The sequence below is a fragment of the Cynocephalus volans genome, chromosome 1, assembly GCF_027409185.1.
Source record: "Cynocephalus volans isolate mCynVol1 chromosome 1, mCynVol1.pri, whole genome shotgun sequence".
NCBI lineage: Eukaryota > Metazoa > Chordata > Mammalia > Dermoptera > Cynocephalidae > Cynocephalus > Cynocephalus volans.
Window position 1 is genome coordinate 130,919,597 of NC_084460.1, and position 18,170 is coordinate 130,937,766.

Below are 18,170 nucleotides of genomic sequence, written 5' to 3' on the forward strand. Positions count from 1 at the left end.
AAATCCTTTTTTCTCCCTTATCCTTTTATGTGGTGTTCCCTTATTTTGCAGAACAATGGGTTTTCAGTTACTGATCAAATGATTCTTTTTTTCCAGGGTTCAGAAGAAGCCTGAAGCAATTGCTAGTAGTGTCCCACCTTTATCTCCTCAGCATGACTGCCATTTCAGTGCACACTGGCCCAACCTCCCAACTGCCAGCATCTAAATTTCTCTGCAGAGGGTTTCTGTTTTTGCCAGTGCCTAATCTACCTGCATGCATGTGCTGGGTATTAACTCTCCCTATCTTTGTGGGAACAGCTTTCAATGGAAGATTGACAGGAGCTGGCTGTTAATAAATGCCTGGTGGAAGTATCGTAGTTCCCTGCACCCGGGTGGGATAACTTGAGTATGTGTGTTCTTTACTTGCTCCCAGAACTCTCCATCAGGATTAACGCACAGTCCAAAGTGTTAACTTGCTTGATAATGATCACTTTTATTGACTTCCATTCTATCTCGATTCTCTACTCCCTTACTCTTGTTTCTTAAGATCATCTCCCAAATAAACTATCTAAACTCAAATATTTGTCTCAGAGCCAACTTTGGGGAGCGAAGGGAGGGAATCAAACTAACCTCTCAGAACAACTTCAACAGCATTTTAGCACACCTTGCTTGAGAAAGTTGGTTCCCTTCTTTGTGCTCTTATATTGTAGCAATACATTAAAACCAATATGCAGAAGATATTGGGTTATTACCTAATGAACTAAAAATAACCCACTCTGTAATGAATAAGCCTTCACATGAATTTTTAAGTATTTCTCTACATAAACTTATCACTCAATTGTAATACAGAGTTTTTCATTCTACACTGCTTTTTTCAATCTTTTGGAAATTGTTAAAAAGACATCTAAGGAAATAAAATATATCCTATGTAACATATTGGATTACTGCAATGGATGGTGCTACATTGTATCTCAAATCATTTGGTTTGCAAAATCATGAATTACGAGGCTTTAGTTCACTTGCCAAAAATTGAAATGAGTACCACTGATCTCCTTTAATTTAAAAGTAGATTTTTAGAAATCATGCACTTTTTCAATGTAAAGTAATATTCCGAATGGGATGAAATTCTGTATACTATATTTCCAAACTGCTGTGGGATACAGTTATATGACTTCTTGCAGGCTATAGTGAAGGCCTTGACTCAATTTCATGATCTTAAGTAACAATCTATAAACAAAGGAAGAAATAAGAAATTAAAAAGGTCATGCCAAAACAACAAGTTAAAACACAAGGTGGCATGTCTTCTAGCAGCTCTTGCCACAAAAGAAAAGAAAAAGATGTTCATTTAAATCCACTTTTTATTCTTTCATATATTTTAACAATTATACACAACTTTTAACATGAGATAAGTGAAATCTCAAGGATAAGGAGGCAGTATACATGGCCTCTTCTATTCGTTCTTCAGGATGGAAGGAAATTTCCAAAGGATACAGTGTGTAAGATTTAACACTGGAAGAATACATATGAAACTTGTTTAACTGGCTCCACTTAGGACCAGGCATAACACAATAAATATAGAACTGCATCATCTTTTTAAAAGATCATTGTAAATTTAACACTAAAGAAATATGATCAGTGACCAATCTGAAATTCTACAACACATGGGTGAAGTGAGGCTTACAATGAACATCTAAGCATAGTTTCTCTCCATCTTCACACTCATACATCAACATTCTTGAAAGGAGCAAGAACATGCATTTCAAATTCAGAACAACAAAAAAACTTGGTCAAACTTTCTTTATCATATCATTCATTACTATCACAATCCTAGTTTGCTGGCAGGTTTAAGGTAGGAATAGAAAGTTTTTGAAATTCTTTTGATTTCCACTAGTCTTAAGGCCTCTGGGTAGGAGACCACATTGGAAGCAAACTGATTAAGCAGCACCATTAAGTCCACATCTCAATAAATCGCTGCATAATTTTATCTGTCAATATTCTGAAAGGTTAAAAAAAGTTGTATGGAAGAATACCTTTTCTGAATAGCAGGCCACTGTAAAAACAGGCAATCTGCAAAGATTTAAACAAAACTATACCTGAATTCTCTACGGATTGCATCTTTCCTTAACAGACCAAAAGGAATGCATTACCTAAAAATTTAAACAATAGCATACTGAGGCATAGAACAAATACTTTATGCTATTACATATAGGTATTTTAGATTGTTAGACACGTTCACATACCCTTTCCTCTTCCCAAAGAGGAAGCAATGGTGTTCACACTGTTGATCAGAAGACTTAATGGAAAACTTGCCCTCAGAGCTGTTTTGCAGTATGCCTTATTATACAAACACAAAAATTATTATTTTTAAACATATACTTAAAAGACAAGATGAAATGGTCTTTTTCTCATAAGACCCAGAATCTGTTATCAGCAAATACAAGAATTAATTTCATCCCTATTAAACAGAATGGAAACTGTTAAGCTGCTATGGCCACAGACATTCTGAGAAACCTTCTGAACCAGTGAATGAAAAACCAAGTAAAAGTATTATTTTCTACAATTGGTAAACTGGTTTTTCAAAAATTCAACAAGCAAACAAACGTGCAAACACATGACATGTTATTATTTTGTAAAAACATAATGCCACTCTGGCCCCAAGAACCACTATAGCCCAGCTGGTCCTTAAAGGTGCAAACAGCCTTTAACCACTACTAAATATCTCCCTTGTGGCATTTTACTGCCCATTACACTGCCACATGATTCTTAGATGTTTAGGCTTCTAAGATGTTTGAGGAAAAGAAAGAGGGTGTGACGTGGATCAAGTTTTTGGTGATTGTTTTACATGTAATTTTATAAAGAATTTCCTAGTAATGCAGTATATAATAGTTCTTCATACTGAATTTTTCCTAGTGAAAGAAAATATGCTTTAAGAGATGATGGTAATCTAAATTTGACCTTCTGGTTCTTTTCTCACTTTTTTGGAGGACACTGATTCATATATTGTGCTGAGTCCCACAAATGCCTGTTTTAAAAACAGTATGGTTCCTAAGTTTCCCATAAATATCCTGATTTATACTAAGGGAAGCAATGCATAATTGGAACATTAATCATTCATGTTTTTAAAAAGTAAGTATTTCCTGCAAAGCAGTTACTTAGCAAAATGCTAAGCTGCAAATGATCTTACCACATAGATACTGAGTCATTTCACAGAGCACCTGTCAAAAGGTATACAAATCTGGCCCTCCATTCCAAATCCATTGCAAAAAGAATACATGCAGTAGTCCTGCCTACAATTTAATGAAGATAAGGAAAGGGCAAACCTAGGACAAGGAGGGTTGTCACCCTACATACAAGTTTACAGTAGTGTAGCCATTATATATCATATTTACTACATTCACCACTTTGGATAAAGGATCAGGGAGGCCCTTCATACAATGGAACAAAGGAATGTTTGTTTTATATAAGACCTACCAAATAAACAGGGAAACAAATGACAACACACATAGGCACTAGTCTCAAAGCTGCACAATAAAGAAGGAAAGGGTTTGAGATGATAAATTTAGGAATATACACACATATGAGCTTGCTGAGGAAAAGGAGGAAAGAAATCACAGTACTAATCTTCAAGACTACGGAATGCATTCTGCATATCTTCAAGAAGTTGTGCATAGTCAGCCTTGATCTTTGCCTCACCATCTTTTACTGGATCCTGAAAAAAGACATTGCAAATTCAATTTACTTTTGGAAAATAATTTTCAGAATGTGTGATAAATTGCTTATATTTAATATATTTTGAGTACTAGGTTAAGTGAGGTACACTGGTAAACCACAGGCAGGAGTCAAAACTATTTTCATTTTCCTTTTCTCTATAAGGGTAGAAATGTATAAATGGAGTCTTACTACAACCAAACAGAAAGAAAACAAAATTTCAATTTTGTATTTTGCCTGTTAACTTCATTCAATGGCTGACAGATTTATCATCAACAATGTGGACAACAGTGGGAAATTATGCAACATCACATTTTGGATGCATATGAATGCATGTATATGATAATTAGAAATTAATTTAGTTAAAACAGAATTTACTATTCAAGGTGTGGAATAAATAAAGAAGCAAAATTTGGAAAATAATCTTAAAATGGACCATACTTAAAAACCTTGTGAGAAGCAACTTAACTGAGTTAACAGACGTTAAAAATGTTCAAGCTCTCTGACCCATTCCTTACACTTCTGGGAATATATACTAGTAAAATACACAAAACCAATTATATGAATAACTACATTGTTGTCCACACCAATAACTGGAAATTTCCTAAATGCCTAAGAATATGAATATTCTCCAGCCACAAAATAATGCTACTGAAGAAAATTTAATACCATTAAAAAATACCTGTGATGTTAATTTGATATAATGAGCATGTAAATGGAAAAAAGATATCACCTTTAATAACACTATCAGAAAGTATCACTATTATAGGTGTATTTCTTTTCCATCCTCTACATACATACATACATACATATATATATATATAACTTTTTAAGACAAAATTTGGATCAAATTACAATATGGAATTTTTTTGTAACCTGATTTTTTTTTTTTTCACTCTATTCCACAGGCATTTCTCCATGTCTGTGGATATTAACTAGATGTTAATGCTTTCATAATATTCTATCTTATGGACATGCCATAATGTACTATTGGCTCTCTTCATTCTTGGATGACATTTAAACAACCTTTTACATATATATATCCATATCAAAAATCTCTGATTATTTCCTTGGTTTATACATATCGAAGTGGAATGACAGGGTCCAAAGGGTGTACACATTTTTTAATTCTCGATACAGTGAGTGTCTATTTGTACAGGCTTACTTTCTATTTATAGAGTAAACAAACACATTATATACATATAATTTAAGTTTTATATTATATATACACTCACAAAATGATCTTATACCTTTGAGTTTCTACTAATAATTTCATTTAACTACCTATTTGTATCTTGTTTACTTCCAAAAGAACAAGAGGCCACTTAAAAGTTAAAAATGATGTTTAATAAATGATATTTAAAAGAAGTAAACAGAGCAGACGTCATTTCAGAAGACCATGGGGGTTAGATGTTAATAGGCACTTAAAGTAAGGTAATTGCTGCTCAGCAATGAATTTAGCCCTAAATTGCCTGGTAGCTAAGACAAAAGGAAAAACACATCAGCATTTATTTTAGACATTACACACTATAATTTTTATTATTAGAATTCCTCCTTGAACATAACTTTGAGGTATGTTCTGGTTCATACAACCTAAGCATGTGTGAAAATGATAAATGCAAGTTTCACATGCCAGGTTTGGGACTCAAATATTTAGAGAAATTAAAAAGAAACATTTCCTACTAAAAAAGTTACAGCAGAAAGAAAACATACCTTGAATTTCATGGAGGAAAGTTTATAGAGGATTTCTCCCATGTGCTCACGGATAATGGACCATGTGATTTTATTGTCACTCTGGGCAGTGGTTTCAACAGCTCTACGTGCCATATCATAGAATGCAATCATATTGGACAGCATCCCTACTGTCTTATAGAATGGGCAGAATCTAGAGCAAATGAAGGTAAAAAAACATTAACAAAAACCAACTCCAAAGCAGGTTCATACTTTCTATAAAACTTTATCTATAAACTACCACAGCATAGCTTCTTTATTTAAATATGCAGACTGTTTCCAGTCATATTTACTGGATGATACATGGTGAAATAACTGAGTTTTAGAGACTCCTTTGTGACAGTGGATTAAGGTTTAATGATTCATAAGAAAGCAGGAAAAAGCAAGTTCCTGAAGCTTATAATAGCCCCTTTCCCTTTATTCATTTTCATTTACCCATGCCTTTTAATAACAAAGACAGAGGGGCAAATATTCAACTTTAATAATCTTCTACTTTGGTCACACGTGTTATCAACTTCCTGACATATTTAAACACATTTGCATACACAATTTCATGTATACTTCTACTACACCCTATCCAAAGAATTCTTTCCATGTTATCTTTGTGTGGGTGGTTCCTAGAGATTCTTAAGTCCCTGATATAGTAGATTTCAAAGGCTTACTGATATATTGGTGTATTTTCTTGCTTGCTTTACATTCTGGTAATCCTTCTATTTGCTCGGTTCCCTCTTCAGTCTTATATGGGGCCAAATATGACTTGAGGGAGAAAAGCTAGCTTGTGATGAAATGGCTCAAACTCTCAAAGTTAAAAAAAATGAGAATTTTAAACAAGCCTTGGTAGAAGCAGACACAACAATGAAAAAGAGCAAACATTGGTCAGGAGTTGCAGGGGTTGGCAGGGGCATCAAACAGGGACTCTGGTAGAAAGAAAGAAAAATAGGACTCTTGGGAAATAAGCAGAAAAGCAGAACATAATTATTTAGGAAAAGAGTAAAAGAGACATGGCAGGGGAAGGAAGTTGTGAAGCAAGCTTCTGAGGGAGGTTCTGCACACTAAGCTACAATTGAATCTAATTATAGATGGCTGTATGAGTGAAAATACTGTCATAATTGGACAAGTGAGCAAATCAAGAAAAGGGGACATATTAGATCATTAGATGTCTGCTATGAATGAACAAAATAAATACATTGAGTCAGTGAGTCTGTATGAGGGGAAAAAAAGGTTTTTAATGTGTAGGCAGCTCCTTTGCCAAAACACCATAGAAAATCCCCAAAAAAGGAAATCAGTATGGCTTACCTGTCATAAGGAGTATATCCATTTTGCTGTAAGAAGTCATCTTTGATAAGTTTTGCTACCTCCAGAGTGATTTTATCTGTTTCTGCTAAAGAAGCCTAGAAGAGAAAAGGATACACTTTCAGAAATTTACTTCTACAGTGAGGGACTGATGGTGGCCATCAATTAACAAGCAAAAACTACATAAACACATAATCACCTATCATTAATAAATATACTTCATAACTGCTTTTTGATTAATGTTCTTTATTGTATTGTGATAAAAAGCACATAACATAAAGTTTACCATCATAACCATTTTCAAGTATCCCATTCAGTAGTGTTAAATATATTCACATTGTTGTAAAACAGACCTCCCAAACTTTTCCATCTTGCAAATCTGGAACTCTACGTCTATTAAACAGTAACTCCCCTTTCTCCCCTCCTCCCACTTTCTGTTCCTATAATTTTGATTACTTTAGATACGTCATATAAGGGGAATCATACAGTACTTGTCTTTTTGTGACTGGCTTATTTCATTTAGTATAATGTCCTCAAGGATCATCCACGTTGTAGCATGTGACATGATTTCCTTCCTTTTTAAGGGTGAATATTATCCCATTGTAGGTATATACCACATTTTGTCTACCCATTTATCTATAATGTCCTCAAGGATCATCCACGTTGTAGCATGTGACATGATTTCCTTCCTTTTTAAGGGTGAATATTATCCCATTGTAGGTATATACCACATTTTGTCTACCCATTTATCTGCAGATGGACATTTGGGTTGCTTCCACTTCTTGGCTACTGTGACTGATGCTGCTATGAACGTGGGTATGTTAAAAGACTGATGTTCTTTTCTGAAATACTTCATATCCTGGCTTGCTGTCTTAATTATTTGAATTCTCAGTCTTAAGTTTGTTTCACAGAAATCTATATAGCCCACGATGTTAAAATTTTTTAACATTACATGGTGTTGAGAACTATGAATTATAGTATATACTTATCTATGTCTGAATGCTATTTAATTGGTATAGCTAAATTACAGAGCTTCATTCTTTAAATTCTACTGCCTCAAAAGCTCTAACTTTTATAATCACCTATCAGCCTTGAGAGATAATACCATTGTTGCTAGGATCACTTACAAGCAAAGGTTTCTTGAGAGTCGTGGGAAAGGGACAGGCCCAGTGAATTAATTGCATTCTTGTATTATTTATGTGCACTAAGCTCCTCAGGTAAGGATCAGACTGCACTCCACAAAGCCAGCACCAGATGATATGCACATCAAAAGTATACCAGTTCCTCTATCCGCACAACACTTGGCAATACCCAGCTTTCTAGTCTTTGCCATTCTAACCAGTGTAACATGATACCTCGTTGTTTGAGCATTTCTTAGCAGACCTGTTAGTCTTTTGGGTTTCTTCTTCTATAAACTGTCTACTCTTTCCTTTAGCCACATTTCTGTTGCAGTTCCAGTCTTGTGAGCTTACAGGAGATCTTTGCACATTTCGAATATTAGTCCATCAGTTTTAGATGTTACAAAATTCTCCTAATCTGTCACTGGTCTTTTATCTTTACCTAAGGTAGGCCTTTGTGAATTTTTGTGACATGAAATGAATTTTGGAATTACTACTAATTTGTTCAGAAGTTTCAACTGGAAATTTGATTAGCATCACATTGAATTTATAGATTAAAGAGAAGTGGCATCTTTTTTTTTTTTTTATAGGTCATCTCATTCTAGAGCATGAACTGTCTCTATTTTCAGATCACTTCTGTTTCATTTATTAGTTTTTATGTAATCAAAAATGGTTTGTTTTTGTTTTTGTTTTAATTCTCGTGCTTAAGGGGGCTTGTTTAAGAAATCTTTTTCCAACCCTAGATCAAAAAGCTATTCTCTTAACTTTTGTTTTCTTTTAACCTGAAAGTCTTCTCTTTCACACTTAAATTGTTAATCTATCTGGAGTCTAACTTTTTAAGTAGAACTGGTTAGCAGTCCAGTTTTATTTTTCTCTAGCTAGTGAACAGTTTTCCATTATTGACTAAAACAATCCATCCTCCCCTCATTTGATTTGTAGTACCAGTTTTGCAATATCAAGGGTCCATATATACATAAGTCTATCCCTGTTCTGTTACACAGGTCTATTTGTTATTTCACCAATATCATAGTGTTTTTTGCTATGGTCTTATATTAATATCCAATAGGGGGAAGCTACTATTTTCCCCTATTACTAGTAATAAATTAATACTAATTATTAAAATTATTACTAATTATTAATAGTAAATAAGAATATTTACTATTTTTTTTAAGTTTGTGAATTTTTGTGACATGAAATGAGTTTTGGAATTACTACTAATTTGTTCAGAAGTTTCAAATGGAAATTTGATTGGCATCAAATTGAATTTATAGATCAAAGAGAAGTGACATCTTTTTTCATAAGTCATCTCATCCTAGAGCATGAACTGTCTCTATTTTCAGATCACCTTCTGTTTCATTTATTAGTTTGAAAATGTTTTCCATAGAAGAAATATATTTCTGGTTAGTTCCTACATTCTAATTTTTGTTGTAATTGTGAAATCTTATTTTTAGTTTTATTTTCTAATTGGTATTGCTAACGTAGAGAAATTCTCTTGATCTGTATTCCTGAGATAATCTTTATTTGATCGTGATGTATTATTTTATTATTTTTAACACCCTACTGAATCTAGTAAGTTAATATTTAATTTAACGTTTTTATGCCTACATTCATAAAATGAGCCTATAATTTTGTTTTCTTACACTGCCTTTTCTGGGTTTGCAGTTCTTCTGTTTTTAACTCCTCTTATTGGGCCATGGTATTCTATAAACATGAGTATTTAATATGTGCTATACTTGTTAGCTATCTAATATTATCCTTTGTTGAAAGAAATTAGAAGGTGACTTTATAAGATATAATAAAAAGAATAAAACCAGACAGAGAACTCTGAGTCATTTGTTTAAGGTCACATAGATAATTATTGGGGGAACCAGAATCCAATCTTTCTGGTTCCTAGCCCTAGTGTTCCTACAAAAATGAATATTAAGAGATCCTAACTCTACCACCTCTAATTTGGCTGGTGATGGGTACATTCCATTTTAAGAAATAATAATAAATCAAGTTGTTTCTTTCTCACCTATAATATACCCAATTAGTTTTAAAAAATATTTAATACATATTCATCTTGCTAGGCAGGAATCTGCATAAGCAAGGTTCTATCTGTACTTACAACACTGTGACCCACTGAACTAACTTCCATGGGATTTAACGACTCACCTTTCCCACAAGCTGTACAATTTCTGCCAGGTCTTCTTCTTCCTGCAGAATCTCCTTAGCTTTGGTCCTCAGAGGAACAAACTCTGTGAAGTGCTTGTCATAGTACTCATCCAAGGCACGCATATACTTGCTGTAGCTGATGAGCCAATTGACAGAGGGGAAATGCTTGCGCTGAGCTAGTTTCTTATCTAAGCCCCAGAACACCTGATTTAAAAACAAACAAGCAAACAAAAAATAACAATATTTTTTCTTTAAAAAGTAAGATTTAAAAAAAATTGATGTTTAGTTGTTTATCCTAAAAATGCAGTTTTATATTTTATTAGTTTTATATTTTATTTTAAAGGTACAAATTATGTACCTTTTCAAGTGTAATTGAAACATAATGAAACTTGCAGAATATGTCAGTTAAAAAAATGTATTCGTTTCATCTTCAGACTGGGTAATACCTACAGATCATATTTCAAGTTTATCTGAATTTCCTTAATAGTGTGTCAAATGTGATAGCAAAAAGAAAAATTAATTGACTATTTTGAAGATTACTACGGTACAATATACACAGATGAACCAGAAAAGGCTTACTGAGATGGAATAGACACTTTACTTTGATAAAAATCTAAATATTCTCATTAAATTCAGTTCCCTGTCATTAAAGGCCAATCCAATAAGATGTGACAGTCATTTTTCTGAGGCCAAACATTCGCAGACATTTTATGCACTCCTACCTTTGCTCCCTCTTTCCCCACAATTTAACACTCAAAAATAGAGCAAATGTTAAAGACTTTAAGAGTTATAAATCAAGTCTCTGCCATTTCCTTTAAGCTGATACCGACAGAAATACAGGTAAATATTCTTTTTCCCACATGACTGACTATACATATACTTATGAATATATCAACTTCTTTTTTTACACTTATAGATCCAATTTGTACACATCTTTTATTTAGGCTTCTTTTAATGGCTAAACTGGCAAGCTATCCACTAAAATTCATGCCTTATTACTGGGAAACAACTGCCTAAGCAGAAACTGCCTTTTCCAGCCTTGCTTTCTTCTGGGTGTCGCTAACAGAATGGATGGATTGACTGTCACTTTTGAGCCCAAAGTTCCACAGTTTCTTCTGTGCCAGCTAGATGCAGATGATTATCAGGCTGGGTGGTGGAGCCACAAAATAGAAGGAGCCCCCGGATTCTAAATTATTACTGAATGGAAGAGAACCACTCTCTGATAGTATAATCTGCCTTATATCATACTTTGAGGAGAAAGGAACTTCTGGGTTTTTGCCATTATAGATTTTTGGACGTATAAAACTTTACTACCTAGATATATTTTCCACATACATATTATTAGGTTTATTATAAACCCCAGGTAAAGAGCTAAGAAAATACATAGTATTAAAGGCTCTCAGTCTCAGTGTTAAGAATATTCCCAAAACAGACTTTACCACTGCCTCCTCTTTAGAGACTAAATTAAATACTTCATGACGATTTGAATAATATTAGAACAGCCTGGGGAGAGGCAGAGGGGAAATGCTCAGAAGTTGACTACACGAGGAAAAAACATACCTGAACAATACCAAGAGTAGCAGATGTAACTGGATCAGAAAAATCACCACCAGGTGGAGAAACCCTAAAAAAGAAAGAAACAAACAAACAAAAACAGTCATTAGAAATTCTTATGAAAAATAATTAATATATGAAAGTTCAACTTCCTTAAAAGTCAATTTTAATGTAAATAACTTTAGAAATGACCTTTGGAAAGAAAATTTACATAAAAATCTTAAATAAAAGTCAGTATTAAGTTGCAAATTAGAATGACAATTACTGAACACTTTCTAGGATGAGCAATGAGACAGATATTTTATTATAATGTTTCATTATTCTAATCAAATAGATAAAGCAAAAAGGAAGGGAAAGCTCTAAGAACAAAGTGGCTTTATGTAGTGATCATGAATCTTCATTGTTTTTACCATGATGCAATCTCACCTTAAAATGTCTATAATTTTCTAAGTTACATGTGCCTCTTCAAGGAGCTCCTTGGGTGACTCAGGAGTGTAATCTGGTTAAGAAACCATGCTTCCAGAGGAAGTTAAATATTTTCTTTTTAAAATAAATGACTTTTTTTCTTTTGAAAAGTAAATAATTTGGGTGCTTACGCTCCTACAATGCTGACGCTCCCTTCTCTTTCAGGATTTCCAAGACATTTCACCCTGCCTGCTCGCTCATAGAAAGAGGCCAGACGGGCACCAAGATATGCAGGATATCCACTATCTGAAAAACAAAAGAAATTTAAAAAGAGAGGTTCTAAACCAGCCCCCTACATCCTATCAGCCTTGCTTACATGATAAGCAATATGAAGACGTACCTGCAGGCATTTCAGCTAAACGACCCGAGATTTCTCTCAGGGCCTCAGCCCATCTAGAGGTAGAGTCAGCCATCATGCTGACATGATAGCCCATGTCACGGAAATATTCTGACAGCGTAATTCCTAAATTGGGAATAATATTACAAGTTATAATGCTAGAATACAAAAACCTGAGTTTTCCATCCTTAAGAAAACTTTTAACGCAATAAGTACGTGAGGTAAAGTGCGAGCTGTTCCTCCAAATCCCTTCTTCCTTTTTCTCTGGGCATACAATTGAACTGTATTTCCTAACACCCTTTATGTTTAAATATGGCCAGGTAACTGACCTCTAACTAATGAAATTTGAGTCAAAACAATGTGTCCCATGGCCAGGCAAGTCACATACTCTTCCACAGTTTTTCCTCCTTCTGGCCGATTGAGACGGAGAGAAGTCCCAGGAGCCCTGGAAGCCATGTGTTAAACATGGAAGATCCCTACTCAGCCTGGGCCTTAATCCAAAATGACAAAGTAAAAAGCCCCCTAGCCACCTGAAATAAACATCAATTATATTCAACAATTGTATGTTTGGAAGTACTTGATGCCATAGCCTAGCCTACCCTAATATAATAAACATTTTAAAAAGCAGAAACAGATTTTTTCTCTACTCTTTGTAGAAATAATTGCCAAAAATTAATTTGCAAATGTAACTTTTGTCTACATAACTCACACACACACATGCATGCAAGCATTAAAAAACTTTTGTTATTTTTCAAAAGTAACAAATGTTATTAGCGTAAGTAATATCTCAATATCCAGGTCATTCTACTATGCAGATCAGGTCTTGTCCTGTAAATTCACACACAGTAAACCACTTACAAGAGGCTAATATATAGGAAGAAGTCTGGGGTTCTAGTTCCTGTTCTGTCATTAACCTTAGAAAAATAACTTGATTTCTCAGTGTAGTTTCCTAATCTGTTCAAATGAAATAACCCTTGCCCTATATACTTGCTGGTAGAACTCAACAAAGAGCTAGATGAAAAACAAAACATAGAAATGCAGGTATCGTTGGAAGCAACACGAAGAATAAACACCATTTATCCTGTGAACAAACAGACAAAAGGCTAAATAAAAAGGATTAGAGAGGAAATAATACATATGGAAAACAAGTAAAGGAGATCCAGCATGTCTAGTTGGTATATTTGAAAAAGACAGCCATAACGGAAGAGAAAATATTTCATAGACAATTATCAAAATTTTCCGAAATGAAAGACATATTCATAGATTGAAAGGGTATACTATGTCTCAGGAAAAATTTATCAATATTGGGATATATTCTAATAAAGTTATGAGACTTCAAATTTAAAGAGAAATTCCTTGGGGAAAAAAGAAAAATCACCTATAAAAAGAAAAGAGAAGGCCAGCTTCAGATCTTTCCCCCGGTATTTAATGCTAGAATTCTCAAGGAAAGAAATATTGATCCAAAAATTTTATACTCAGCCAAACTACTCTTAAAGTTTAAACACAGTAGAAAAAACAAACAACAAACATGAAGAAATAAGAATTCAGGGAATACAGTTTCCATGAGCCTTCCTTAAAGAAACTTCCAAAAGTCAACTTTTAGCCAATTAAGAAATGAATGGAGAAATTGTAGCCAAAGTTAATTGTAGTTAATGTCAGTGAACATTAACCTTGTTTTATTGTAGGTCTATAGCTAAATCAAATATTAGATTTATGGTTCCAGAACAGAATGCAAATTTTATAAATCCTGAAAATGTAGAAATAAAAGTACTGAAAGCTGGGATAGAAGTGGGAGCAAAGATGGAAGGTAATATATAAACACACTAATTATGTTCTTTTATATCCCCAGTCAAAATATAACAATTCAAAGCTGGTTGATTAGGTTATAGATACAGGTAAATGTGAAGACAGATCAATGATAAAACATGTAATGAAAAAAAGTAGTAGAAGATACATCATTTTATAGTTATTAAAAAGACTGGGGCAGCTCTATGAACATCTTATTCTCAAAATGTAATAAGCAAAATATTTTTTAAAAGCTAGGAATATGATTATATGTATGGAGGTATTTTAGAATGAAAGTTCCTTGTAAAAGAAAAAGTTTGGTGCTAGCTTTAAACTTAAGAACAGTTGTCAATTGCTTTCATTCCAATTCATATACTCACCAGTATAAATAGAGGCTTCTCTAGCAGCAACAGGCATATTGGAGGTATTGGCTACCAAAGCTGTCCTCTTCATAATTGACTCCACCTTACCATCAACTTCCATCGTGAGCTAGAGGTAAAAAAATCTATTGGTGATCCTCCCATTTCTAGATGTAACATTTTAGTCCACCCCCTTTTTTTTTTTAATATTTGTCCATTTTTAATCCCTCTCATAACCAGTGTTCCCAAAGGAATAGTCCCCATCACTCCAACCTTTCCTCCCTGCTCCGCAATACTGTGAAGACAGGCATTATTTCCATTTCATAAATAAAATCCATTATTTTGGATTATATTGACTATTACTACAAATGAATATTACTACACTAACCTAGTAGATCATAAGCCAGTTCACATCTATAGCTGTTCTGTCTATTTTATCTCTCTCCCAGTAAGTGAAAACCATCAGACCATAGAGAGAAACTTTCAAGTGTTTGACTTTGAAAAATTCAAATTCCCTTCCTTAAATATACAAATTTCATCATAAACATAATTTTAAAATTCCTTAAAAGATCCTTGACAAATGAGACATTGTTCAAGACCCAACACAAAGGGTTATTAATTACTAATGAAAGTTGATTAGTGGTATTTTCTCTAGAATATTAATTATTTGAAGCATTTATATATACAGACCTCTGGGAAGTCCCGGAGAACCTCAGACATCTCGTTTCCTCTTTCTCCACATCCTACATAGATGATTACATCACTGTTGGAATACTTGGATAGAGACTGTGATATCACTGTCTTTCCACAGCCAAAAGCCCCAGGGATAGCAGTAGTTCCTCCCTGTACACATCTAAAAAAAGAAAATAAAGTGTGGATTATTTTATTTGCTAATAAATATTAATGAATAAAGTAGGTAACTGACACAAAAATACAAGTTGAAGAAAGAAGACCCTCTGAAATATTTTCATTTATACATATACCTACAAAGATACACAGACATAGATATAATAATTGTTCCACTAGTTTGTATCTATAATAGCACATATTTTTATTATCATTAGACATCCCTATTATCTTTAATAGCTGAAAGGTACCATAAGGTACCTGGGGAAGAGGAATATAAAAATAATAAGACAGATAAAAATAGTACTAATGATATTCTGAATGCTTACATAAATTAGTTCATGAAAAGACAATACAGGAATTAAAGCTAAAAGAAAAATATAAACAACTCTTGAAAGTTGTCTCCTGAGGCAAAAAATAAGACATAGGAAATTCATATCTTGCTATAAAGTTTAATGAATAAAGAACTTTATTAAGGTGTTAAGTCAATTCCCTTTTATTCATTCAATAACTATTTACTGAGTACTTCTTAGGTACTAAAAACTGTGCTTGGAGGTGCTAGAGAGACAAATAGTAAAGAAGAAGCAATGTTTCTTTCTTTCTTTCTTTTTTTTTTAAAAGATGACCGGTAAGGGGATCTCAACCCTTGGCTTGGTGTTGTCAGCACCACGCTCAGCCAGTGAGCAAACCGGCCATCCCTATATAGGATCCGAACCCGTGGCCTTGGTGTTATCAGCACCGCACTCTACCGAGTGAGCCGCGGGCCGGCCCAGAAGAAGCAATGTTTCTGCACTCACAGAGCTCAGATTTCAGTAGGAAAAACTGGAGTGTCAACTGGTGATTACAGTACCATTTAGCAGCCACTTTCAAACTTTCCCTAAAAAGTGGCAGTGGAGAGTGAAATACCCTTCAGGGAAGATGAATGTGGATGTTGTTCTGTGTGTGTGCGTGCATGCATATGTGTTCCCACAACTGAGTGTATACGGTAGGTGAGGGTATGAGCAGAAGGAATGGAATGGAATGTTAGGGAAATCTCTTCGTAATATTGTGTTTTACCATAAAAATCCACAGAAACATTACATCCTTAATCACAGTAACATTTTTTTCACTATAAAACTAACACACATTAAAAATTTTTCTGTTCCAAATCTTTCAGTGTATTTGATAAATTAAGAAGGCGTGTCACATTTCTCCTATGGCTCTATAAAACTCTGCCAAATCCCTTTCAACCTGGGGTAGGTGCTCCAGTTTGGAAATTCAGCAATCCAATGTGAAAACTGCTATCACAGAAAATACCTACAGAGCTGTGGGAATACACAGAAAGGGGTGCAAAGTCTAACGCTGGATTGAAGTGGGGTTAGGAAATTCTTGCTGAAAGTAGATAAGACCTAGAAGGAAATAGAAATTAGCCAGACAAAGGGAGATAACACTCCAAGCACAGGGTATAGCATGCCCAAAGGTCTGGCGGCAAGAGAGACAATGGCTTGAGGAGTTAAAAATCCTTCAATATGCCTGATAAGGAATATGGCATATAAGGAAGAAGTAGGGCAGTCAAGTGGCTGAGAAAATAGTGGAAAGTAAGCAATGGCCAGATCATGGTTGGCTTTGTAAGGAGTTAAGGATTATTCATTTGTTTTAAGAACAACGAAAAGTATCTTAAGGGTTTCGAGCAAAACAGTGTAGGATCAACTATATGTTTTAAATGTAGTATGGACAACCACTTAGAAAAAAAGCAAGACTGAAGATAGGAAGTCTGATCAAATGTGATTATTGCAGGAATCAGGGCAAGACCCTTAATTAGGATCACGGAGTAGGGAATAAAGATGTAGATAAAAAATATTTAGAGAACAGAATAAAAGCACTTTCTGAACAATTAGATGTGTGGGATTAAGAACAATCCTTGAGAGAAGTCAGAATTTAGATTAGGCACCCAGTGGACAGATGATAATGATAATTGTGGAGAGAAGCAACAAAGAAAGGTAAACAAGTTTCCAAGAAGGGAGTGGTGATTAAGATGATGATTTTAATTTTGAACATGCTGACTCTGAGGCACTTGTAGGATATTCGGAAGCAGAGGCATGACTGGAAATGGATCTATGGGTCTAGAGCTCAGGAGAGATCTGGGATGAAGATACAGATCTTAGGGTCATTATATATAGCTGAATATTTAAGTCAGGAGATAATGATGTCATTCACAGATAGGGTAAGACATGGAATGAGGAGAGAAGTGTCCTTAGAAGAGGAAAAAACTCCAAGAAATACCAAAATATAAGGGAGAAGGAGCCTCCAACAGAGAACAAGAACTTGTAGACAGAAGCTATCAGGAAAAACAAAGAGGGTTTTTCAAGGATGGAGAGGAAAGCAATATTAGTAGAGATTAAGAAGACACTAAAACTTCGGCAGTAGAGAACAAGGAAAAACATTTTTAAAAATACTAAAACTTATTTCTTGAATTAGTCAGTATGGGAGTGATTGATGACATTAGTGACAGTAGTTTCAAGGGAGTGGTAAAGCCAAAGGCAGAATGTAGTGAATTAGAAGAGAAGAAGTGGAGACAACTAATTTATTCTTGCAAAAGCTTTCACTGTGAAGATGAGGAGAAAAGCAGCGGTAGGTGAAAAGGAAAAAAGGGTAGAGGGTACATTTTTTTCTTGTCATTAGATGGCAGAGAGAGGGAAGATCACTAATAGAGATAGATTCTTGAGGAGACATGAGGTGGGATAAGCTCTAGAAAGAGGAAAGGAAGAAGGAATGAATGAGAATGCATGTTAAGTGAGTCTAGTGGTAGAAAACTGAAGGAGTTCCAAATCTCACAGCCTCTAATTTCTGTGAAGGATCTAG

General features: G+C 34.3%; 1 protein-coding gene across 1 annotated transcript in view; it reads right to left on the minus strand.

The window, feature by feature from the left end:
• Positions 1-1,336: 1,336 nt before the first annotated feature.
• The window catches only part of ATP6V1A (ATPase H+ transporting V1 subunit A), a 49,994-nt gene continuing 33,160 nt past the window's right edge, over positions 1,337-18,170 (minus strand). The window contains exons 7-15 of the mRNA XM_063091921.1: positions 15,174-15,336; positions 14,505-14,613; positions 12,343-12,465; positions 12,134-12,248; positions 11,544-11,607; positions 9,984-10,187; positions 6,715-6,809; positions 5,401-5,572; positions 1,337-3,688 (exon numbers count right to left, since the gene is read on the minus strand). Coding sequence (XP_062947991.1) covers positions 3,596-3,688; positions 5,401-5,572; positions 6,715-6,809; positions 9,984-10,187; positions 11,544-11,607; positions 12,134-12,248; positions 12,343-12,465; positions 14,505-14,613; positions 15,174-15,336 — 1,138 coding nt within the window. The 3' untranslated portion in view covers positions 1,337-3,595. The remainder of the gene's footprint in view (positions 3,689-5,400; positions 5,573-6,714; positions 6,810-9,983; positions 10,188-11,543; positions 11,608-12,133; positions 12,249-12,342; positions 12,466-14,504; positions 14,614-15,173; positions 15,337-18,170) is intronic.